Source organism: Bacillus rossius, chromosome 1 (assembly GCF_032445375.1).
Source record: "Bacillus rossius redtenbacheri isolate Brsri chromosome 1, Brsri_v3, whole genome shotgun sequence".
NCBI lineage: Eukaryota > Metazoa > Arthropoda > Insecta > Phasmatodea > Bacillidae > Bacillus > Bacillus rossius.
The window spans coordinates 328,862,757-328,890,498 of NC_086330.1; the positions used below are offsets into that span (position 1 = coordinate 328,862,757).

At 37.3% G+C, this 27,742-nt stretch overlaps 1 protein-coding gene across 2 annotated transcripts in view; it reads right to left on the reverse strand.

Moving 5' to 3' along the window:
* Positions 1-27,742, reverse strand: part of LOC134528017 (protein tolkin-like) — a 255,428-nt gene that overhangs the window by 20,676 nt on the left and 207,010 nt on the right. For both annotated transcript variants that reach the window (XM_063361181.1, XM_063361182.1), the window contains 4 exons: positions 18,732-18,918; positions 16,320-16,573; positions 11,493-11,706; positions 8,042-8,292 (listed from right to left, as the gene is read on the reverse strand). In XM_063361181.1, coding sequence (XP_063217251.1) covers positions 8,042-8,292; positions 11,493-11,706; positions 16,320-16,573; positions 18,732-18,918 — 906 coding nt within the window. The remainder of the gene's footprint in view (positions 1-8,041; positions 8,293-11,492; positions 11,707-16,319; positions 16,574-18,731; positions 18,919-27,742) is intronic.

Sequence of the window (27,742 nt, forward strand, 5' to 3'; positions counted from 1 at the left end):
ATAAACATACTTTCCATTAACAGGTTTTGTTTTTATGGATTACTTTACAAGTGTTTTTTTTTTTTTGCATAATAGTAGCACCCACGGTCTCACCCCTAATATTCAAACTTCATTTTAGAATAAAATGTGCGATGCTTAAGTGATAAAAACGGTAAATTTGTTATTTTTTTTTGTACAACTTCCTTATGCTGTGATATTTTTATTAATATTTTTATTCTTGAAAGTCAAACATGCTAAATAAGGTAAACTGATACTTTTTATGGTCTTCCCTTTATTTTCACTTTCCCGCTTTTTTTAATTCTTTTTTTTTTTCAATTTTCTTTTTATATTCTCAAATTCGATTTGAAAAAAATTCGAAACTCGTGAATTTTTTTGAAATTCGAATTCGATTCGAACTGAAAAATCACAATTCACAGATGTCTAGTGCCAATCAGAACGCACCTTTAGGTGGCATGCTGTGTCTTTCCCGACTGCACGAGAAAAGTGTTTTTCCAGTATTATTCCCAACATGATCATGTACCTGGTTTTGCTTTGTGATTGGTCAGTTGAATCAGGGTTGCCTCCCCTTTGTTTTCACCTTTGTAAGGGAAGATAACTTCGTTCTTCAGTTAGTTGGTGCTCGATCGTCGCTACGAGCAGCCATGCCGTCGGCAGCTCACAAATATGAAGTGAGATTGTACAAATAGCTAATTTCACACCTGTTGGTCGGGACCAGGCCGAAACTTAACCTTTTTAAAATAGGTTTTTGGACTTTTAACTCAAAATTTGACCCCAGGCATCACCATCGGCCCAGGGTGACCATTGTCACCCTCCCGGGATAATCTTCGCTGGCTATTGCAATGAGATGTCAAGCTACATTTAATTCATGTTGAAAGTATGTGTTACACATCAGCTTTATATTTTGGTGTGATTATTATCAAAGGTTGCCAGTATGTTTTTTTTTTTTGCTTCACGAATGGTTTTTCAGTTTGGTTTAATTATGGCGTATCAATGGTGATTGTAAAAAATGTTTAAAATTTAATTCAAAGGACAAGCAAGTACTTTTATTTCAAGCTGTTGGTTCATTCATAAAGACAAGATTTTATGGTTAGTCCAATTTCGTTTTTAACCCTTTAACTGCTATGATCGAGTTAACTCGATGTACTTTAACATGCAAACCAATGCGATGATCGAGATAACTCGGACGCGATCATTGTGATGCTGCATCAACTGTAGATTAACACGTAACATGCTTTCGTTTCTTTTATCGTAGGAGCCGTATACGTAAAGCTAAAAGCTAAACATATACTTCTCGATTCCACAATTATTTGGTTAGCACTTTCTCAAAATATAATTTAAAATACACATTTCTTGCCAACCGTATGTACGCAGCTAGCCTGCGCGCTAAAATCGTTCCTCGTGCGGCTGTCTGGTAAACGTGAAAAAAGTATACACTAGTGCTATTGTCTGTTCACTTTTTTACTAATAGAGGGCACTACAAGTAACTTTGGTGGCATTCCGCCCGCTGAGCGGCAAAATTATTGTGACTAGTAGTGACAGATAGACTGTAGTCAGAGCTGGGCAGTATTGAAAATACAAGTATTTGAAATACATATTTTCGATACTTTTGGGTATTTTGTATTTTGTATCAGTAGAAAGTTATGTTTCAGTATTTTATATTTTGTATCGAAAATACTTTTGAAGTGTATTTACTGTATTTTGTATTTTATAAAATACAAAATACATTGCATACTTGCATTTATAAAATATCTCATTTATTTGCTAGATATTTTAATTTTGGAAATTAGGATTGGCTATTTATTTGCAATCTGGCACTAGTGATTGATATCATTGTAAAGGTACATATTAGTTGAACAGAAACGGTATCACAGATTTTACAAATTGCTGTCTTATCACGTATGTTCATTAAGCTGAGTTAATGTTCATTTATGTCGATGTCAGTCTTATGACATCTAAACATCCACTGATTCTTCCTCAACATTTGAGATGCGCATCTCATACACTAAATCTCGTTGCAACAACAGATATCAATAAGGTCATTGAAAGCAATCCATCAATTTCGAGGATTCGTCACCCAACACTGGCCAAGTGTTCTACTTTATGGAATGACTCAGACCGACCAAAATCGGCTGAAATAATATTTTCTATCCTAGGACATAAACTTAGTTATCCTTGTGTTACCAGATGGAATTCTATGTACTATTCTATCTGCCAGATTATACAATTTCAAGAAAAATTACCAGAAGTTTTTGAATCACTAAAATTGAAATGCACCATTAAAGAAACTGAGCTTGAATATCTAAGAGAGTATATAGACATATTTAGCCCTCTTGCTGCTGCTCTTGACCACCTACAGGGAGATGGCTGCTATTATGACCAATTACTACCAACGCTTTTTACATTAGTTAAAAAGTTTGAAGAACTAGAACTCCAAAATTCCAGATTTGGTGCACCTCTTTTGCAAGCTATGAAGACATCAGTTTTGAAAAGATTTGAGAAATATTTTGAATTAACTTCAGAGATAAATGAAGCCATTATTGCAACATGTGCACATCCATACTTCAAATTGCGTTGGTTATCTGCAACTGCAACTAATCAAAGCACGAGGAAACGGATCCAAGAGGTTCTAACAGTGGCTGCAAAGGACATAAACCCACTGAGAGATGACAAGAAGAACAGTTACACACCAGCAGAAGATGATTGGTTTGCATTCAATGTCAATACAAATAATGCATCAAGTGTTGCACAAACAAACAAAATTGAACTTGAGTTATTACAATACTTACAAGATAAGGCTACCCACACAAGTATGCTAGATGGTTATCCAGTGGTGCGAAAGCTTTTCTTACGATATAATACAAGTTTAACCTGTAGTGGTCCTGTTGAAAGGTTGTTTTCATTTTCAGTAGTGATGGGCCGAGACTCGAAAATTCGAGTCGAGTCGAGCGAGTAGCATCAGCTCGGCTCGGCTCGGCATTCGAGTTTGTTTTACTCGACGGGGCGAAACTCGAAAGGAAATTGGGTAAAACTCGATGATAAAATATAATAAAATTGAATTACAATTCTTAATATCTCCTTACATGACTTCGGCAGACACTAAAAATACGTACGTAAGACCGAAACACGTACTTACAAACAATGACGACAATCGGCCATATTATTTATATTTTAGTTTTACATATTGCCAACTTAACAGGTGTGACCACATAGCAAAGACGAACACATTTTTAATAAACAAAACACGAATTAAATTTTATAATCATAATATCGGCCCAAATATTACTTTTTTTTAGTAAATCCGTGCTACAATCGCCGCAACGTTACAATAATAAATTAACGGTAGCGTTATATTTGTGTTACAGAGCACATGTTTGCGACTGATACGCCACCAATCACGAAATGGCAGTTAAAAAAAAAAAACTTTGCTCCACTAATTTTAGGTAGTGTAGGTTGGCGAACATGAATTTTTTTTCCGTGTTTGTTTACACAATTACGTTCGGCGAGATTGCATTTTGTATAATTGTTTGCTATCCAAGTTAAGTGGCAAGTTAAAATTAATTATGAAGTATAAAGTATTTTATAAAGTGTAACCACAAAAGCATGGATTGGTTGGAAGTGCCAGCTTGCGATTGGCCGGCAACGTAACGGCGTTAGTGTTATAGCAATAATCTTTAAATGTATTATATTTGTTATGGGAACGTTTATTGTAATGTTGCGTTAATTGTAGCACGGCCTTACACTTCCCATAAGTGAAAGTTTTCAAAAATGTTCTAATGATTGTGTGAAACGTAACCTAAACTTCGCGCCAACAAGCCTAAATTATATTCATTTTTTTATTGACTCGTGAATGCTGCACGCCGCAGCTAACTCGTTCGGCCCAAAATAAGGTAAATATGTAGTTGAGCGGTATTTGCGAAAAAAAATGTTAAAAACTGAAAATACTTTAATTATATGCTCTTTAAATTCCTCTTTTCATTAAAGCCGGCAGATATAAGAAATTCCAAATACTTTATGAGATATCGAATTTTTTAATTTTCATAGTTGGGCGATATTTGTTAAATAAAATTTAAAAATTCCAAAAATACTTTAATTATATGCTCTTTAAATTCTTTTCATTAAAGCCGGCAGATATAAGAAATTCCAAATACTTTAGGAGATATCAAATTTTTTAATTTTCATAGTTGGGCAATATTTGTTAAATAAAATTTAAAAATTCAGAAAATACTTTTTTCTATGCTCTATACCTCAATTATTGAATTGTATTATATCAGTTAAGAATTTATTCTAAATGAATTATTTGTATTAATACTTGTATTTTAAATATATTTGATTACGTGGGCCAGTCTAAGGACTCTTAGCAGTAAAGTGCAAATATTCAAGCTCGACTTAAGTGTCAAAGATTCAAATAAAAATTCAGACTCGAATCGACTCGACTTGAATTTATGATCTACAAACTCGACTCGAATCGACTCGAACTAATTATTGTATAATTCGACTCGACTCGACTTAAAAATTTGCAGGTTCGTACATCTCTAATTTTCAGGTATAATACACAACCATAAACGCCACAGCTTGAGTGACACAATGTTTGAGAGATTGGTTTGTCTTAAAGGGAATTCGTCCTTCGTTGCTCATAAAAATGTTGCATGTATTTTGTAATTTCATCTGTATTTTAAAATACTATTTTGTATTTTGTATCTAAAGTACATTTTATTTTGAGTATTTTGTAACTGTATTTTTAATAAATGTACACAGGTATTTTGTAATTTGTATTTCAAATACATTTTCAAAGTATTTTGCCCAGCTCTGACTGTAGTGGTGACAGTACATCATGGCAACAAAAAGACGTGCGGATATTTTGCAGCCTAATAAAGTTATAAATTACTTCAATGAGCTAGGATCGGATCTTTAAAGTTTGGAAAGTGAAGTAAGCGAGTTTGAAGGTGAAACATGCGATAGTGATAACGAAAGTGTAGAAAATGTAAATTCATGTGTAAAGAAAGTCAAAACTTCTTACGTGTGGCGTCAAGGTGGTGCTAACCATTTAGTTCATGATTTCAATATGAGTACTGCTGGCATCACAGGTAGTGTCACCTCAGAATCCACAGATTGAGTTTTTTGAGTTGTTTCTCACTAACGATTTTGTAAATACAGTTGTTTCGGAAACAAACCGGTTCTATTTATAGACAGTAAAAAACACTGAACTCGGCCCACACTCGCGACTTATAAAATGGCTTGACACAAGCAACAACGAAATCTATGTTTTTGTCGCTGTGACAATGTTGATGGTAAGAAACAAACATCTTTCAATTACAGAATATTGTCAACAGATTCACTGATGCATGCTCCAATATTTTCACAAATAATGTCACGAGACAGATATTTGTTATTGTTGAGCATGCTTCATTTCTCTGATAATGAACAGCCTTCAGAAAATGACACACTAAAAAAAAAAAATAAGGCCTGTGGTTTATCTATTGAAGAAATGTTTTGCTGAAAATTTCGTACCGTTTCAAAACTTATGCATTGATGAAAGGCTTGTGTTGTTCAAGTACATAAAAACAAAACGCCATCATATTGGTATAAAATTTTTTGTTTTGTGTGATGTTGAGACTGGTTACATTCTGGATTTCATTATTTACTGTGGAGCTCAAACAAATGTAGTTGATCCACAGAATTTTGGCATATCGGGAGCTATTGTAAATAAACTCATGTCGCCATATCTCAATAAAGTCCACTCTCTCTTTGTTGACAATTGGTACACAAGTCCGCTATTATTTGATTTTTTGCATGCAAACAAAACAAATGCATGCGGCACTGTACGTAAAAATAGAAAAGGAATGCCAGATCTGTCCAAAAAACTGGCCAAGGGGGAAACTGTAGCCAAACACACAGACACACTGACAGCACTAAAGTGGCATGACAGACGTGATGTCTACATGCTTACAACAATGCATGATGACAGTATGGCAGCAACTGGAAAAGCTCATCACAAGACAGGCAAACAAATTGTAAAGCCGTCTTGTGTGAATGATTACAACGTGAATATGGGAGCAGTGGATTAAACTGATATGTTACTCAGTTCATTAGCATGTGTGAAAAAAACTGTGAAGTGGTACAAGAAAATTTTTTTCATTTAGTCAACATGATTATCCTGAATTCACATGCTTTGTACATGACAAAAACTGGAAAACATGTTCAATTAGCTGATTTTAAGTTGCGTGTGGTACAGCAATTGTTGGAAAAATATCAAGAGACAAAACATCTCCAAAGAGCCACAGACTACCTTCCAGTTCTGACACACCATTGCGCCTCACACAGAGACATTTTCCATCCCTTGTTCTAGCTACAGAGAAGAAGAAAAATCCTACGAGGCACTGTCATGTCTGCAGCAAAACTAAAAGAAAACACAAGAAGAGACGAGAATCTCATTACATGTGTGATTTGTGCAGAGTGGCACTTTGTGTTGTGCCATGTTTCAGTGATTATCACACTCTGAAAATCTATTGATTTGTAAAAACAAATAATAAATTTTAGGATAGTGTAAATAAAGTGCAAACTTGTTTTAAGAAGAGAATATTAAAAAATAGAACAGAAATATAGCAACTAACTAGTTTAATTAAAAAATTTTAAATTTTTGTTATTTTCACATTTTTGCTTTAAATACTCCAGCACTGAGGGGTTTGCAAAACCATCCAGTATATAGCAGTTAAAGGGTTAAGATTTCGGTGTTGTTTTTATTTTTATAAAAACTGTTTTTTAATACTTACTCCACCAAAATTGTGTTGCATTTTTACATTAAAATAATTTGTAATAAATTGGTCTGAAACAGATACGTTCAGAAAAAAAATAAATTCACAAGCATTTGTGGTTTAAAAGTGATTCAATAAGAAATGGTAAATAAAACATTTTTAATTAATTTTTTTAATCTATGCACTTTGATACAATTTTTGTCCCGAAATAATGACATTTCTTGATTTAAAAAAAAAAAAAAACTTTTTTTTTTTGTGTTTTGAATTAAGTCTTGTTAAATGCTGTTTAAAACCAAGATATAACTTGTATTTCGATGTTATCATGATGGTGTATGAACGTGCATTTTGGTGTTAAGCGGTGTTTTGACAAGCTTTCTGGTGTTATTTGGTTTTATCGCAATTCACCATATAATCTTGTTCCAATTCATTCATTCTAAGTACCAAACAAATAAATATACTGTAAATACCAACACACATAGATATAGAGGCAAAATGAAAATTACATCAAAATGGAAGTACATTCCATACACCGCATAACACGAATATGCAGGGCAAACCAAAAAATACAATGTATATCACCTGAATTACCTAATTCTATCCACTGACTGTAGAATTCAATTTTTAAATCCTTTTATAAATTTTTAAAATAGTTTAGAATTCATAAACATTAATCTGGTTGGTTTCTCACATATGGTTATAACAAATTATACTGGAAATGCAAAGAAAGTATAAAAAGTTATCGCTTAAAAACCCCTTCATTAACAGAAAAAGAAAATGTAATTTGCCACAATCTGATTAATATTATAATATTATAATTGATATATTCATGCACAATAATGGAAAAATCAAGGGTGTAAATCCCGAGGGGCTGTTTCGCCAGAAAAATCATTACTGTTTGTATTATCTTTTACTTTATGTTTCAAATTATTTACACTAGGTATAACTTCAGATGATGTGTCCTTCGTCTGTGTCAATATTCTAATTCTTTTTGTTTTGTATTTGTTAATTGTCATTTTTTTGTGCTTGTTTGTTTTTATGTATGGTGGCTACCACCCCGGCTCATCGCTGTTGGTAGTCATCTCACAACTTTAATAAATAAAAATAAATAAATAAATAAAGAAAAAAATTAATTTCACGGGCATCCACTGGAAATCCTACAGAATTTCACCCCTGACTGCAACAAGTTTAGACAATTCGTAAGGATGAAAACGATAACAGTTTTATCCTCAATGTTTGACAACATAATTTGTCTAAGAGTAAGACCATAAAGCTTTCAGAACGGCACGCACCGAGTTGCCGCAGAAGCGACCGTAGGAGGGCCCGCTGGCGTCCAGGCCCGAGTACACCTCCACGTAGTCGTAGTTGCAGTCCTGCTCGTCCTCCACCTCGAAGGTGAGGAAGGTGAGGTGCACGGAGCGGCCGGGCGGGGCCTCTATGGACCAGTCGCAGTCCGCCCTGTTCTCGTAGTTGTGGTCCCCGTACTTGGAGTGGGAGTAGAGGTGCTTCACGCGCGAGCCTGCCTTCAGGTGGCCTCCGCAAGCTGCGACAACCACTCGCAACAGTGACTCTCGCGCTCGGGTACGGTCGACTCACACCCACACCCACATAACAGTACACAAAATTACAGAGCAAATGCTATTAGAAGGCTAAAAAATTTTTTTGAGTACTTTCAAAATATCTGTTTGGCACTCTTTAGAACAAAAATAATATTGATTAAAGTTTGGTTAACAATTGAGGAGTACAAGGGAAGAAAGATGAGGATCTACTTTCATCAAAAAAATGAACTAAACAGATATTAAATTGTGTTAATGCATGTAGAATGTAAGGATGGGTTTACAAATTGGAAAACAGAATGGCAGCCATGTTTAGAAAAAACTGTACATTGGCAGAAAGATGAGGGTATCAAGGTAGCAATGGAAAAAAAGGATGAGAGTCCGGAATATGTGGTTTACCCTGCTTTGTTTGTTGTTCTGCGAATGTAACCTATCTCGTAACTACATTATATTGTGTCTAACATTAATTCAGCTACTAAAAATACATTTCCAACATTTTAAACACACTCAAAATTCATTCAACTACCAGACGTACTATGTTTTTCTTAATGTGAATATTGTATTTAAACATTTTTGTAAAACTATTATAAAGCTATATGTTATGTTAGTGTCAGGAGTGTAAGCAAAATTTTATTTTCGGGAAATAGAACCACTTTGCCTACTATTTTCATGAAAATTCTTTCCTTATTTTGTGGGAATGATAGATTATTATAGATTTTTTTATAATTCCAGAAGGGATGTGTCTCTCTGTGTCTCTCTGTCTCTCTCTCTCTCTCTCTCTCTCTCTCTCTCTCTCTCTCTCTCTCTCTCTCTCTCTCTCTCTCTCTATATATATATATATATATATATAAAAAAAATTCTCGTGTCACAGTTTTCGTTGCCATACTCCTCCGAAACGGCTTGACCGATTTTGACGAAATTTTTTGTGCTTATCCGGTATCTATGAGAATCGGCCAACATCTATTTTTCATCCCCCTAAATGTTAGGGGTAGTCCACCCCTAAATTTTTTTTTAATTTCCAGTTTTTGGTAGGAAATCACCATGGTAACGGCTGTTGCTTTGTTGATGCTTCATTCGTCTCTATGGCAACGGCTATTTCATTGTTAGTGCAGTCCTCATCACCGTTGAAATTTTGCAAGTACTTTAAATATCAAAAATTGCCCTTTTTTTTCAAGTATATATATTTTACAGACTTGAAACTTCACAGTAATGTTCCTTATGTTACGCAGGATGACATTTTCCGAAAATTAGATCCCATGGGTGGTTAAAACCAGGCAACAGTGGGTACTTTGTCTGCATGAGAACAGTATTTTGCATTGTTCATGCCTTCTGCGTCTCCATGGCAACAGGCATCGCGCGGCAGTGGCGTACCCACAACGAGGGGCATGTATTATGAGCGGCGCAAGAGTGATCTGCCTGTAGACTGCCGTAGCGAAGTACGGGTACATCAGTTTTATGTTGCGTGCACGAGTCGGGAAACCATCGGTACATTATACAGCATTGTAATAAATTTTCATGGAATTTTTTATTATTTACCATTACTGTAAATGGGAGATGTGGCATAATTCTTTTTCCATTAGTATAGCCGTGCGAAGCCGGGTCGGGCAGCTAGTGTGTGTGTGTGTGTGTGTGTGTGTGTGTGTGTGTATATATATATATATATATATATATATCTGAGACATACCCTATTCCACTTTGCGTATGCCCCTGGTTGGTATCATTATTTTTTTTTTTTTTTTTTTTACGTATTCTGAGCAGCTGGTGTTATAGGCTTATTAAAATTAATAATGTATTGTTTAATTTTTTGTAATTGTTTAATAATATTATTACTCTCATATTTTAATGGATGAATCTGGGAAAGACGTATTAACTTCAAAATTAACAAGGAAAAGGAAGTACATACTATGGGCAATTAAAGATGTAAGTAAAAAGTTGAGGTAAGCAAGCCATGGAACTGAACCAGATTGTTATTGAGTAAAAGCTTCAATGTGATCATGAAAGACAGAATATAATTTCCAACTTCAACATTGTACAGTTCTATGATGAGCTGTCAACTACTTGGGAGGCTTAATAATGAATACTACCGTGGCACGTAATCAACATAGGAAATTTCCAGTCGATAAAAATGTGGTTTTAGTCACAGGGTTCAGGAAAGTTGGGAGGCTACATTACTTAACTCCCACTAGTGCAATCCGGGCTCGATTCCTGGCGGAGTCAAACTCGGAATTGTTGCCAGAGGAAAAAGTGGTGTACATTGCAGCCAGTCTGTGGGTTTTCTTGGGGTACTCCCATATTCCTGGCCCATTCATTCCGTCATTGCTCCATTTTCTTATCACCTCTCTCTCAGTTTCTAATGAGCTCCATTTTAAAGAGATGTTTAGACAAGATTCATGCATTCATTTTGTACCCATCAATCTCTGGGAAGAAGTATATCATTGTGTTATTTCTAGACATTAGTGATCTAAATGTTAAATATTATTGATCTCAGTGACATAACTTTCAAATAGAGAATCACACGAACATTGAGAATTTATAGGGTTGTTACTGGCATCTGTGAGCGCTAATAAATCTTAACTTCTGTATGTTATTAAAAATTAGTAAAGAATAATAAAAAAAAAATTACAATTTTTTTAAGTTGAGTTGAATGTCCAACTTAGAATAGAATTTAAAAATATTTTGCATACTTGCAAACTCATAACAATTATGTGAATGTGTTGACTTTGTTTCACAGTTGCAGCGTGGTAGCAGTGCATGCTAGGATATTTATATTTCTAAAATTTTAGTCACCTCCAAGCTTACCCAATTCTTTAAAAAATATTTTGCACCAATCTGATCAACTTAAATGTGTATCGTCAAAACGTATCCTTCTATTTTCTTATTGTAGGTCTATATCGTGTATGTATCATTATTACGTACTTCACACAAAATACTTCCTAAGTAAACAGAGTGTAACCCGATGGCAAGATATCAGGATATATCCTCCGAAAGGACATGAAACATAAACAATATTTTATTTTGTAGTCTCATGTAAAATTTTTGTTACCATAATAATTTTTTTGTCACAAACTATCCATAAAAATAAATTATTAATTTTGTTTTAAGACAGCAAAGTTGAAAAAAAAAATTAGTCTATAACACCATTTACTAAAGACTAATAAACGTTTTTGGGTTGACTGCAGTACGTCACCTGTTGTGTGACTCGCAAAGAACCCCTTCCTCTGTACAGATGCATCACTCTTGAAGACCATGTACATCTGGTTGCCGGACGCGAGGATGGGGTGTGGAATCTTGGAGCCGCAGAAACGTCCCAGCGTGTGCGCGTCCGGCGAATCTCCGTCATAGATGACAATGTGATCGTACGCACACTCCTGGTGGGGCTCCATCTCAAACTCATTGAACACCTTCACACACAAACAAGAAATATTCTCAGTGCATAGATAAATATTAAATATAAATAAGTTAAATATGTATACACAATATATTATAGATAAAATTATGTATAAAATATCCTATTTTCAGCAGAAAAAGGAAAAGAAAGTCAACGATCATGTGTAGAGGTCCGTAAAAATCGTTAAATTTCTTATTACATTTAGTTTTTATGATTAGACATTTCGGTTTTATTTTACTATTATTAAATTTTGTGTGGTTTCAAGTTTTGAAAATAAAATACTGATGTATAAGAACTTCACATACTGAGTTAAATATAAGTACAAAAAAACTCTCACTTAAACAAATAATAACCCCAAAAATTTTTGGTGCTCATGTGGCTTGAAAATAAAGGTGTCGCAGTAAAACCATAGATAAACATTAGTACAATACTACATGCAGTAAATCGATGGGTACGCTCTGAAAAGGTAACTACGCAGCACCCATGTATCTTTTGAGTATATATCTATGGTGGGAGAAGATATTGATTGTTTTTGAATGACTCTGAGAATGTTGATAGTTGAAAATTATTCAGCTGATGGTAGACTAGGTTTCAGAATGAAAATAACGTGGTGATAGTTTCACTATGATCATCAATCTTCTTGTTTAAACAGTTTTTTAAAACATTGTTTAAACTGAACATTAAATTTTTTTTTAACTTAACGAGAAAAATACCTAGTATTTTTTTTCCATGATAAACACATTTTATGGTGCATCTTCAAATATTGCAGCGAAAACATGGCAAAAAATTATACACAGGAGACTTTTTTTGTAAGCTGGAAATAAAATTAGATGTGTACACCGTGATAACTTTTAATTTGCATTTTTTTGTATTTGATGATATTTAATATTGTTAACATGGGCTTTGCAGATGAATTTTAGTTTTATTTCGTGATAACAAACAACTTCGCTGTTTCACCACTAACTGAGGTTAATTTAGGTGTTATTTTGCGATACATACAATTTCCTTGCCCCTAATCATGTGCAATACTAGGAGTTTCTATTATGGAAGATATTATTTAACACAAAGTTTAGCTAAATTTTAATTATATCATATATCTTTAATATACTTGTGTGTAATACTAGTTTAAATAAGTTACTGAAAATAAAATGTATGCTATGTAAAAATTTTATTTCATACATTTTAATTACAGTGAAGATTATTTATAAAGTACTTATTGAATTTCCAACATTTATGCCAGCAGGTTTGATGGAAGGCAGCTTATGCTCTAATACACTGTGTTAGTAAGTTAAACTAACAGGCCCAGAAATTTTTCACATTAATTTTGTGTCTGCCTAAAATGTAAGTCTGCTCTATACTGTACCAACACTAACCTGCTTCAGTACCGGCTTGAGGTGTTGGGAAGTCTGACATAAAAGCTCCCGGCCAAACATTAACTCTATTTAAATACCCTAGGTTGGTTGGCTTCTGTGATAATGTGAGCCAAAATACTACTTCAGTCACTCTGATTACATAACTTTGGCTGGAATGAACCACTTCTCAATCATTTCTAGATCCATGGTAGCATATAGAACGAGATAGGGACCATAAACTTAGTGACAATTCCTTAACCATATGCCTGTGGTCAACCCATTGATGTTCAAATTCATTATTTTTCAGATGCATTTGATAAGGTGAATTACTTACATATATTGCCCAACCAGTTAGAGGCAGTTAGATTAGTCATGGCTAAGACGAAAGTGGCACTCTTAAATATGTCTCTCTTCGACATCTTCAGCTGTGTGGAGCCCGTCTGTTGGGAAGACTTACACCACGTCAACAACTTCATTTTCCAGACTATGGAAACGTGTTTGATACATGCATGGTCTGATTGTATGGTAACACGTTATCTCTTGAAAACATATGTAGCCACCAAGTGTCTCCAATCCAGTAGTGGACTTCTCCTGATGTTTGGAAATATGATAGCTCATCAGATAATCCTGCTGACTGTGCCTCAAGAGAGTTATGGCCTCACCAACTGGTTCCTGATCACATCTGATGGACGGATCCCCAGTGATTATCTCACCAATACACTAGTTGGCAGATACAACCTGTTGTTGATCAGTGGCGTAGCCAGGATTAGCGTATGGGGGGTGTTAAGAAGCATGCCCCCCCCCTTCCCACCGTATTAAAGCGGGGGGTCCGGGGGTCCTCCCCCGGGAAAATTTGGATTTTAAGGTGTAAAATAGTGCTATTTTAGCAGTTTTCGGTACTTAAATTTAAATATTGTAATGGTAAAAATTTTATTAATTTTAATATGAAATTTTGTTTGAGTGATGAATAAGAAATTAATTAAAGATTTGGTGCTAAGGGGGGGGTTCGAACCCCTAAAACCCCCCCCTGGCTACGCCCCTGTTGTTGATACATACTTAGAAACACTTTCTGACTTCTGACATTCCAACAAGACTGCTCTGGTTACTATACAAGAACAGACCCTGAAGAGCATTTTAGAAAACTTCTCATCTTGAGTTGAAGCTTGTACACGTGATTACATGGATGAGATTTCCTCACAATTCTAAGAAAGGACAGAAAGTAAGGACACTTGCAATAAGTGAGTTGCATGCTTCCATTCAAAGTACTAGCTATGTTGTTCAGTGGGCAGCATTACCCATGGAAATAGACTCTCTGCAAGTTAAGAAACAATGTTCACCTCATATACAGCACCTGCCCATTTTCTTGGGCCAGATGGATTACACAGGGTAAGCAGACGTCTTGCAGATTCAAACCTTTCTGTTTCTGAAAATCATTCTCTCATTCTGCCACAGAATAACCATGTTACTAAGTTATTAATTAATTATTATCATATTGTATACTCACATGCAGGCCCTCAACTGCTGCAAGCCATGCTGTCCGGTCAGTTTTGGATTCTGTGCAGTCGACGGGTAACACGGTCATGTGTGTCAAAGTGTGTGCCATGTTCTTGGTGTAAGCCAAAAATTACACCTCAGTTGATGGGCAATCTTCCGGCACCTCATGTTACCCCCAAGCCGGTGTTTCTTCACAATGGAGTTGATTTTACTGGGTTTTTTTACTATCAACACCAGTAAACTGTGAAAATCCTCAACTCAGAAGGCATACCTTTGTCATTTCAACGTTTCTCAACAAAGGCTGTTCATGTGGAGATAAGTCTCAGATTGGTCTTCCGACGCCTTCATTGCAGCAATACCATGATTCGTGGCACATCGTGGTCTTTGCTCCCACTTCTGTGCCAACTGTAGTACCAATTTTGCGGGTGCTGCTGCCCATTTCCAGTGAATGGTGTCAAACTACTGAAGTCGCCTCTACATTGTGAAGGCATTTAATCGTTTTTCATTGGCTAATGGACTGAACTTTCACATCAACCCTCCTGCTGCCCCCCATCAAGGTGGAATTTGGGTGACAACTATTAAGTGTGCAAAAACATTCTCCAAAAAGTGATTGGACTCCAGGAGTTAACATATGAAGAGTTTGCAACTGTCACATCAAGTGTTGAAGGAGTTCTAAACCCAAGGCCACTGTCACCAGACCTTCTGATCTCAGCGCATTAACACCTTAGTTGGCAGACCACCGCTTGCCTGCCCAGTAGATAACCTAACCCATGAAAACTTGGAGCATCTCACATGCTAGAATGGTCCAAGCAATTGGTCTACATTTCTGGAACCGGTGACAGAAGTAGTATTTACACTATCTTCAGCAATGTGCATTTTGGATTCTCCTGAACAAAAACTTAGCCATAGAAGATTTTGTTCTTGTCCACTAGGATAACTCACCACCTCTGAAATGGTGTTTAGCCAGGGTGGTTGAAGAGTACCTTGGTCAAGATGGTATGACAAGAGTGGACAACGAAATGGAAGCATCCCACAGTTAAATTTTATTCAATGTCATTGGACACAGTATATAACTAATAGCAATGAATTAATTATGTTAGGTATGCAAGTGTAAAATAGTTATTTTAGGTGGGCGGGATGTTCCGTGTTCAGTGACCGGGTCTTCTTTGTGTTATGATGAATATCCATGTAAAATATTTTTTTTTTTTTACGAGTGAAAACCATGATGGCTACCATGTAAATTGTTTTGTGTGAAAGTCTCTGCTATTTCTATACTTCCAGGGTTTATCCCGTTGTCCACCAGACAGATGATGACGTTTTCATGTGTTGCCAATACTTGCAAATGTTTTGTTGTATTGCTATTGCAGTATTAGTTTTTATTTTACATTTTTTATTTACTTAATCTCTCATGAACAAATATTTACATTTCCCTCAAGAAAATTAAATACTGACCCAACGAAAAAGTTTTTAATTTGTATTAGACTACTAGATATTGATGCACCAAAGTATTTCAGTACAGAGATCCACCAGCCATCTAGTGAGACGTGAAACAACTGTGCTACCTAGGGGCCAGGTGACTTGTTTGTTGTCGGATTATGGTAAAGTGGGGTGCTGATAAGTCAAATTAAACAAACACCTCATTTATTATGATATACTGCATCTTTGGAGTGATTTGAAATTGTGTGACTAACCTAAAACTGAGAACCGGATAAAAAGTATAATGGACACATCACTAGCTTCTACGCATGACAGTGCGACCAGAAAACCCCATGGAACAAACCAGCTTGATGCGGTGGCCCGGCGTGGTGGTGAAGTGCCACACGCAGTCCTTGCGGCTAGGGTAGTAGTCCGGGTAGTTGGGGCTGGAGACCGTTCCCGACGGGGCAGCCACTTCGAACTTGCAGCCCCCCTCCTTGCAGTCATGCTGGTTGTCATGCAGCGTGAAGCCGTTGTGGCACGAGCAGGCGTATGAGCCGATGGTGTTGCGGCACTCGTGCTGGCAGCCCCCGTTGTTGGTGGCGCACTCGTCCATGTCTGCAACATGACCCTCACACTGCTGTGCCAGTTCTCTGGTGAAGCAAGCACGGCTCCAGAGGAGGGGCGCTAGGGGCAATAGCCCCTCCCGAGCGCAAATTTTATTTTGTAGAGTGTATTTATGTAAGCATGAATACTTAAATTCACATTTTTGACTTTTATTTCATCAAGTTGCATGAAACTATTTATTTTCAGTATTTCTGTAAATGTTCCAAGCCTGTTTCCGACTTATTTAATTTAATGTTTTGCAACTGCATCCTTTATATGTACAATAGTCCCTCCTGAAAAGTCTTCTTGGCACCACCCCTGTAGTGTGTCAAGAAGATCATGTTTTTAAAAACTTAGGTATAACGTTTAGACAAGTGACATCATTAATGACGAACAAACTCTGACAACTCAGATCAAGGAAACACGAAAAAGTAATTTGCCATGGCTTACAGTACGGAACTGTCCCAGCATTTGCCCAGAGTGATTTCGGGAAATCTTGGGAAACCAAAATCTGGAGATGTCCGAACAGGGATCCTAGCCCAGGTGGTCTGGAATAAGAGTCTAATGACATACCACAGTGCCACATCACACCATAAAAAAATATTGAAGCAGTAACCAATCCAAGGATTGTCTGTTTCGTAGTGTTGAATGTTGCACAGTTACCTACAGAGGCTTGAGGCAACAGAACCTTTCATGTTATAGTGAGCTCCCAGCCACCAGGATACCCAACTCGGAACTCATTGATTTGAACTATACCCCAGGGTGATGGGAGAAAACCAACAACCCTCACCACATGACAGAGTTCCCATGCTCTTACTCTATGCAGTTTCTTGAGTTTGCCCTTTTCCATGTCTTCCCTGTCTCATTAATCAATTTTACAAGATAATATAAATATATTACAAATTACACTAAAAATATGTATTGAAACACATTCTGACCACACATTAACATGTCAAATTGACCATAAAAGCTTTTCCACCACAATACACAATATGCACTGTTATCGTTTCCATTAATGCCATGCGACCAACACTGTCAGTTTTAATTTAAAACCACTATATTTTATCAAACTTTGAAACAATACATTATTGCTTATGACCAAGTGAATAAGTATTGACATTTGATTGTGCTTCAAATCAATGAATCAATACACAGTTGATTCATTCATTTTTTGTTAATGTTTGATTAATTATGATGAGATGGGTTTTCATGTAGGCTTGAATTTGCTATTAAAGTACAGATTGGTTTTAAGATGTTAAAGAAACACACTGCTATTAAAAAATTACTAATTTAGTTCGGTACCTAATTAACATTTTGTCAATTTCCCTGTGTTTTTCAGGTTTTGAAGTCAGCACTTTAATCAATTCCCTGAGTTTTCCCAGTTTACCAAAATTTTCCTGTCTGCTGGAATCCTGCATCTGGGCTTACGCAAGGGAGGGGGATAAAAGAACATATATCTCCCCCAACCTGAAATCCAAAAAATAAAAAATAAAAAATTATAATTTTCATTGATAAAAGGAAAGAAACTGAAAGCAAACAGCAGGCAAAGTGGTTTTACTCTCTCCCCCCCCCCCCCCCCCCCTACCCACCACCAGAATGAAATTCTGCGTACGCTGCTGCCCTGCATAAGCGTGACATGTAAGCGATTGTGATCGTGGCCACCAACAACCTTATCAATGGAGAGAAGCTTATTAAAAGTTTCTTAAAAATATTATGTAATTTATGTGTTATTGTTTTATTTAATGATTTTGCCTTCATTTCATTTTTTCAAAATGATAAACTCTTCAAATAGGTAACTAGGATAATAGACACACATGAATTATGGCTAGACATACTGACAATTAATAAATAAGAGTCAATCAGATGTGACTTTAACATTACTTAAATAATGAAATGTAAATGAACATAAAAAACTAATTAAGTTTGTTTGAGCTACAGCTAAATGAAAATATAATGAAAATTCTAATATCCAAGCAAGATTTGCAACATGTATTATCAAACACACACACAGTTGTACATTTTAAATTAAAGGAATTAAACTAAAGTTAATCTAGTGCCATCCAGTGTTTTGCAACATAGAATAACTACTGTCTATGCCTCTTGTAAAATTGTAACTGCAACACTGTGTCACAGGGTTATAAACAATTGCACAGAAAAGGAATTCTCTGACCTGTAAAGAAAACAGCAGCAAATCCAGACTTCTGTACAGAGTTGTCGGAAGTGAACTCGACTCTCAAAGCATTCCCTTCGGAAGTGATGAGTGGCGGGAGGCGGGAGCCACAGTATATCCCGTGCTTCCTAATGATGTTGTCACTCATCTTGCTGTGGACTTCCACACTGTCATACTCGCACTCTTGCTGGAAACACAAACATTGTGCATGTTGCAAGGTGGTTTTATTAGTTAAATATTACACTTTTTTTGACCATCCTTCTCTTGGTATTTAAAACAGCTACTAATGGACTGGCTTATAGGTTAAAATAAATTAATGTAATTTAACTGATTAAGCTAAGACATTGCTAATTAATAGAAAATGATGCAAGTCCAGGAAAAAATATTTTCCAATGTAAATTTTGTGCTGTGTTGCACCTACTGTGCTCAAGCAAATACCATAATAGAAACCGGTTCAGTTAAAAAATGGTTACCAACTAACAAATGAAAAAGTTGGATAGAATTTCTTGCTGAAAATATTTTTATTTTTACACGAAAGCGTTGGACCGAGGCACCTTCAAGATTATAGCAGGCCTTTACTCATTGGTAGGGACACGATTATATGGTGAATTGTGATCAAACTGAAATAACACATAGGTAAAAGCATGTCAATACCCCATGTAACTGCGTAAATGCAAGTTCATACACCATCACAATAACACCGAAATGCAAGTTATATCATGTATTTAAACAGCATTTAACAAAACTTAATTCAAATCACAAAAAAAGTAATCTTTTAATGTTTGAAATTGAAATTTCTGGAATGTCATAGATCCAAAAAAATTAATTTAATTTTTTATTGAATATCTCTTATTGAATTACTTTTAAACCCCGAATAATCGCCAATTGATTTTTATTATTCTGAACGTATCTCTTTCAGACCCATTTATCACAAATTATTTGATCATAAAAATGCAGCATACAAGTAGGCTATATGGTGCAGTAAGTATTACAAAACAGTATTTACAAAAATAAAAACAATAACAATTAAATCTTCTGTTATAAAAATGAAATTGGATTAAAAATAAAACCATAAAATCTTGTCTCTACTCATTGCTCTTTGCTCGTAAACTGAATCATACCAGAACGAGGTCATAAATCACAGCTGGCCTGGTCTGGTCAGTTCAGAGAGTCGCAAGATACATAACCACATTCCTATGAGAACCTCAATTTTAACTGTAATTATATTCTTGTCTTGTAGGTGTGTGTATTTGCAGTTATAATTTTTTTTAAACATTTCCTTCAGGCTTCATCTCCTGTCAACAGCAAGATCATTATAGATGCATAAACTCAACAATACAGTTCAAGGAAACTAGGGAAATGGCAATGGCCTATAAAGGAACCACCCCAGCATTTGCCTGAAAATATATCAGGAAAACATGACAAACCGAAATCATGTTGCCCGAACTAGGATTCTAACCCGGGGCCTCTTGACTGCAAGTCCATTATCTTATCACTGGGCCATCAATTTTCTAAAAAAAAAAATCTTGCATTTTGAACTGTATTCCATAATGAAAATAAAACAAAAAAATTATGTTTGATTTTTTCTTGAGGTTCATTTTTTTTAATGTGCCCCAGAGTGCAATGTTAGTTCAATTATAATTATTTATTTTTTGTAATACTGCAGTATACAAGTCACACTCATGAGAGCATCCAAGGTGATGAACCAACAGTCAGCAGTCATTTTAATATTATATGCAAAAAAAAGTTATAAATATTTATTCAATTACATTCATTACAAAATACCAATATTATCACAGTATCCAAAATGGCATATGCTTTCCTTTGAAAACATTTAATGTAATAAGCTGACACTGAATTGGGCATCTAGTGAAAAACTATACTATGTATTAAGTTTTTGGCAAGTTTACCATGATGAGCTGTCTAATTGAACTGTTTGCAAAAATAAATACAGTACATGTTTGTATCTTTAATTTTGAACATGCCTTGTTATACAGGAATGGTATTATTTAATGATAAGTTTTGGGTGCATTAACAACCCAGAAACTTAAATGAGGAAGGAATAGAATTTGAATGTTTTTGTTGATAATTTTAACCCAAATTTTCATTCAAAATATATTTGTGGACTACAAAAATAATTTAAACTTAACATCATGTTTTACACAGACAGGAATAATTTTACAAATATGATGATTTCTCACCATTAGATGCATACTTCATTGTCTATGGATAGATCATGAAATGTTTTTCATACATACATTCATACAATGTGGTCACATTTAAAGTATCTGCCACGACCATACAATGATACATACCTGGAACACCTGCAACACACAATATTAAATACAGTATTAACCATGAGGTTTTTCATAGTAATCCTACACAAATGATATTTTATTATACAGCAGGTTTACCCTCCGTGAACATAACTGTTGAACAAATTTAATTCTATAACCAGTACTATGGCATGAACATTCTTTTATTTATTATTTTTTGGTTTATGTCATTCCCTTTGAACCTTACGAATTACGGTGCAAGTCAAGCATCTCACAAACTGTCAGTACGGGAGTGAGGAGCGAGGAGCATAAATGTATCAGGGAATGGAAGGGAAAGTAGGGAAAGGGAATAAGTATCAGTGGGGCTTAACCAAAGAGGTTGAAAAATTTACTTGAGCATGTCATTTTTATTAGTTATAAACCCACGTCAAAATATGTTGACCTTATTGTGCTTAGCTATCTGAAGATACATGTGTTATGACTGCGATGTGCAGGGATTTAGGATCCAATAAATAACCAACGAACAAGCTGTTGTGTCGCCATGTTGCCAACCTTTTATTTACTGAGCATCCGCTCATAGATGTTATAACTGGCTGGTGCTGGTCTCACACTACACCAATGTATTGATACACAACATCTCCCCTTCTTACAAAGCTTTTAAAACTACATTTTTTTTGCACCAACTGTAAACACATAGTGCTTGCACGATACATAAGGATGTTTCAATACTCAACAAAACATATAGTGCCTCATGGCCACCTTACAAGTTTCAATACACAACAGAACATATAGTATTGCATGGACACAATATGCTAATGTTTATTTTCTGGCACTTAAATCTATTTACAACATTTTACCAACATTACTGCTTGCCATGGTCTATCAGGGATTTCTTTGTTCATGTGTGGCTCTCTACCATTAAGATTTTGAACTGATCTGCACGCATCACAGTTGTTCACCAGAGTTTCAATGTCTTTCGACATCCCTGGCCAAAAAACACATTCCCGTGCCCTCAACTTGCATTTCTGTATTCCCATATGATTATAATGAATTCTATCTAGAATTTCTTGTCTCATGGATTGTGGAACAACAACCTTTGTGCCTTTATATATCAACTCCCCTACTCCCCGTGTATTGTTAATTCCTCCCTGTATGTCCAGAATGGTTTTACAGCATGTGGAACTTGCTTGTTGTGTAGAGGCCACCCCTTCAAGATAATTTCTCTAAGCAGTCCCAATGTAACATCACTACTAGTTTCCTTTTCAAGCTTTAAGACCATATCCTGTGATGCCTGTAAGTGGTGAATGACTAGTCCCTGTTGAGCTGCTATCTCCTGCTCATGTAGCTTAAAACCCTCATCGGGACCACTTGCCCTTGACAACGTGTCAGCTACAATTAATTCCTTCCCCGGTCTGTACTTTAAAGTTAGGTCATAGTTTTGCAGTTTGATACGCATTCGCTGGAGTCGTAAGGGACACTTATCTAGTGGTTTACTAAATATGGCCTCTAAGGGCTTATGGTCTGTTTCCACGACAACCTTACGTCCATAAATATACTGGTGGAAACGCTCACACCCATACACTATAGCCAAAAGTTCCTTCTCAATTTGGGCATAGTTTTGTTGTGTTTGTGTAAGTATTTTGGACGCAAATGCAACTGGCCCTTTTGCTTGCATCAAAACAGCTCCCAGCCCTTTCTTTGATGCATCGACTGAAACTACAACGGCCTCGTGTGGATCAAAGTATTGCAGTACTGGTGTGGCCCCTAACATTGCCTTCAACTTCAGGAATGACTCACTATGGTTGTTTGTCCACTGCCACACAACTCCTTGTTTACACAGTTCCCTCAACCCTGCTGTGTGCTCTGACAAGTTTGGGATGAATTTTCCTAAATAATTAATCATGCCCAAAACCCTCTGTAGTTCAACGCTGTTTTTGGGTTCAGGCAACTCCTGTATGGCCTGTACCTTATCAGAATCAACTTTGAGTCCATCCTTACTAATGATATGGCCAATGTATTTTACTTCAGTTAAGCCAAATCTACATTTGTCCCTGTTAAAAGTCACATGCTTTGCCGCAGCCCTCTGTAGGACTTTATCTAACCTGTCATCATGTTCAACCTTGTCTTTGCCAAATACAATAATATCGTCAACGTAAATCTCTACCCCTTCTAGATCAGCGAACAAGGAACTGAATACCCTGTGAAAAATCTCTGGTGCACACGACAACCCATAAGGCAACCGTGTGAACCTAAGACGCCCATGGGACGGGGACTCAAAAGTTGTCAACTTCGCACTTTCCTCAGACAATTTAATTTGCCAAAATCCCTTATTTGCATCGAGCGTACTAAAATACTGAGCCCCTTTCATTTTCACTGTGACCTCTTCTAAAGTAGGTAACCTATAATGATCCCTCAGGATTGCTGCATTTAAAGGTTGTGGGTCCAGACACACCCTAATCTCCCCGCTGGGTTTGCGAACTACTACTATAGGGTTCAACCATTCTGTTGGCTCTGTGACCTTTTCAACCACCTTAAGGGCTATCATTCTATCTAATTCTTCCCGTAGTTTGTCATGCAAGGAAAATGGTATCCTTTGGAATGTGGCTACTGGTACACAACTCTCTGGCTTCAACACAAATGTATATGGTGCCACATCTATGTCTCCTAATCCCTCAAAAACACTCTTGTACCTTGTCATCAAGTGTGCAGGAGCCCTTGTGTTTGTTTGTGAAACGACTGTTTCAACTCTTTGCAAAATGCCTAACTGTTGTATGGCTAACAGCCCCAATATTGGTGGAGAATTTTCCACCTTAGTTACCTGAAATTCTATCACATGAGATTTGTTGGATTTGTAAATAGTGCTTACCCTAGATTTATGTTAACTAATTCAAGTGTTGGACGCTTCAAAATTCAAATATGGCGCCATTTCGCTGCCATAAACTCAAGCGATCCTGGTGGCCATCAGGAAAGACTCAGTGGTTCGTCTGGTACCGGCGTCATCGGACGTCCGGCTATCGTTTTTGACTTTCATGTTATCTGGTAACAGTTTCAGTACGAAACATTTGGTCCTCCGGGCCGGATCAATCCGCTAACCGCGATTACTGAGCTATCGGGCTCAGTTCTAGTTACGTGGAGAGATTCGGAGTGTTTGTTTGCGTCGTTCATTGTACCGAGTCTCCTTTGTCCGTCGTTGCCCCGCCATAAAAACGTGAACGGGTTATCATCTTAATGTGCTATTAGCTTCCAGTGGAAGGGAAGATAACAACTGAGTGCGTAAGGGAAGATAAGAACTGAGTGCGTAAGGGAAGATAAAAATTGCCTTTATCACACTGACGGTGTTGGTGCTGACGAAGCCTTTTGTGTCGTGCCGCACTATTATTTCTTATCTTTCCACGGTAACCAGATACTGATAATGACCGGTCTGCTATAAGATTGCGTGTTTTCTAAGACTGGCGGTGAAAATGACTTTGAATTATTAAGTAGACCGTTAACATAGATTTTGCCAAGTCTTTGTTCGGCATTACTACACATATCGATACAAAATCGATTCGCAGGACATTGAAAATCGATTATTTAAACACTACTCGGTTTAGAATCGATTTTAGTTATAAAATCGATTTTATAAACACCACTCGGTTCAGAATCGATTTTTTGCTGAAAAATCGTTTACATTTAAATTTTTAGTTGGTGCTTCCATTTTTGACTGAGTGTACTTAAGTAGAATAAACACAACCATGACTGACAGTGTTTCAGCTCTGGAGCGACGTCTGGAGCGTGCCGAAAACCGATTACAGCGTGCCGCGGATCTGGCCAAAAGGGTTACTACAGACACTTCCAAGCAGTCATTATTCTTTGCAACCTGTCGGGACTTATCTCAGCTTCGTAATGGGTTTGAAGATGACCATTTGGCTTATGAATTGGCATGCAAGGAGCAAGTTGATTTTGATGACACAAGGCATACAAGTAGGCTAAATCACTTCGACGATCTTTATTATGAAGTTAATGCAATCTGGGACACATTAGTGCAGGATTCTAAGAACCGGAACAAGGAAACACGTAATCAATGTGCAGCTGGGTCGTCACCCCGTCTGCCAGCTATTGATTTACCCCACTTTCAGGGTAATCCAACAGAATGGCTCAGCTTCTCAAATCTGTTTGAGGCTCTAGTTGTAGACAACAGAAGTCTCACCAATGTAGAGAGACTATCTTACCTAAAGTCATCTTTGTCTGGTGACGCGTTGGCAGTAATTCAGGCATTACCCTTGACTGATTCGAACTATAGTATTGCTTGGGAACTACTGTCTAAGAGGTACAGTAACAAGCGCTTGATTGTTTCATTGCACATTGAAGCAATTATGCAAATACCATCTGTGTCATTAGAGGCCCCAGCATCAGTGAATAAGATGATGTCTCTTCTGGCAGAGCACATTGCGGCATTACGAGTGCTGGATGTCAATGTTGAAAAATGGGACCCGCTGTTGCTGCATATCATTGAAGCTAAGCTGGATAAGGTTTTGCGTAACCAGTGGGAGCTGTTTATTAATGACAAGGGAGCAGAGTTACCCAAGCTTACCGAGTTTTTGTTATTTTTAGAGGGTTATCGCCGTGCAGCTGAGTCACAGCTAGTGACGTCTGGGAAAACCTTTAAGAGCAAGTCGTCTATTTATTCTAAGCCAGCTTCTAGATATGTGCAACATCAGTCATTCGCAGGAAACACTGTTTCCAAGTCAGTGAAGTGTGTCATATGCAGTGGACCTCACGAAATCTACCAGTGCCCCAAGTTCCTTGAGTCATCTCCAAAGGAAAGGTATCAGATGGTGAGGTCAGGAAACCTCTGTTTGAACTGCTTGCGAACGTCTCATCATGCAAGTGCATGCCTTTCGTCTTCTCATTGTCGGTCTTGTGACTCTCGACATCACACACTACTTCATTTTAGTGACATGCGACCACAGTCACCAGACCATGATGGTGTGAATGCGTTGTGTGCTTCATCTCCTGGACAATATTTGGCTGCATCCGAACTGCATAATCAAGATAGTCCATCTACGATTTTGCTGTCCACTGCACTCATAGAAATTCCAGTCAGCTCTGGCAGGACTCACACAGTTCGAGCACTCTTGGACTCTGCCAGCCAATCCAGCTTCATGACAGAAGGTTGTGTGAAGAGGCTAGGCTTAATACGTCGAAAGGCAGCTCTGCCAGTCTACGGTGTTTCCCAGGTACCAGTGCATGTCGCTAGGGGAGTAGTTGACTGTTTAGTGAAACCAGTTGGTCAGGAGGGTCCGCGATTGTCACTCACTGCCTTCATTTTGCCTAAGATCACTGGCTCACTGCCTACAACACAACTGAACCCTCATTCATGGGATCATCTTTCCCATTTGCAACTAGCTGACCCTCACTATGCACAGCCTGGGCCTATTGATGTGCTAATTGGGGCAGATCTGTTTCCCTATGTGCTGAGCGGACGCACACTAAGTCTCAGTACCCAGGTCCCTGTAGCGATTGACACTGTCTTTGGATGGGTAGTGATGGGGAGAGTACCCACATCTGCAGTATCGCTCAGTTGTGTATCACTTCATTCTATTACACCAACACTTGACGACACAGTTCGGCAGTTTTGGGAGGTGGAAGAGGTTATTGTACCCCCAAAGCCTTCCTCTGAGGACATTCGATGTGAACAGATCTTTCTCGAGACTTGCAGAAGAGATGAGAATGGTAGATATAGTGTGGCCTTACCTTTCAAGGAGCCTTCACCTCATTTTGAGGAATCACGTGTTCAAGCACTAAAACGTTTTCACTACCTTGAACGCAAGATGAACAAAAACCCTCATTTTAAGGCATCCTATGTAGAATTTATGTCAGATTACATTGACCAGGGTCATATGTCAATGGTTCAAGAACCCCAGTTGACTACACCGTCGTTTTATATTCCGCATCACGGAGTTTTGAAACCAGACAGTAGTACAACAAAGTTACGTGTGGTCTTTGATGCATCGGCCAAGGACAGCAAAGGAACTTCTCTGAATGATCAATTACTTACGGGACCCAAACTGCAGAGAGACATAGCTGACATTCTTCTCTCATTTCGAGATCATGCAGTTGCATTTACTGCTGACATACGACAGATGTACCGTCAGATTCTAGTTCAAGAGGAATTCCGCGACTGTCAACGAATTCTGTGGCGACCATCTGATGATGATCCAGTTTGTGAGTACAGGCTCAACACTGTTACCTATGGCGTGTCATCTGCACCCTACCTTGCTATCCGCACACTCCATCAACTGGCTGCAGATGAGAAAGATAGATTCCCTCGGGCATCATCAGTCCTCCTAAAAGACACGTATGTTGATGATGTTGTAACTGGAGCACCCAATGCACGTGAGGCTATCTCATTGCAAAGAGAGTTAATTGACCTCCTCAAGGCTGGTGGTTTTCAGTTGCGAAAATTTGCCAGTAATGATTTATCTCTGCTCTCTTGGCTTTCCGAAGACTTGGTGCAGGGCAGCAAGGCTCTCCCCTTGGACAACACTTGTGGACTTCCCACCGTCAAAATATTGGGTCTGCAGTGGCAATCTGAAGTGGATGCATTCGCTTACAATGTTCAACCTACTTCCTCGACAGCTACGAAGCGGAGCATACTGTCCGACTTGGCGCGAATATTTGACCCTCTAGGTTGGCTGTCACCTGTGGTCCTGCTTGCAAAATGCCTCATTCAGCACTTGTGGATTCGATGCA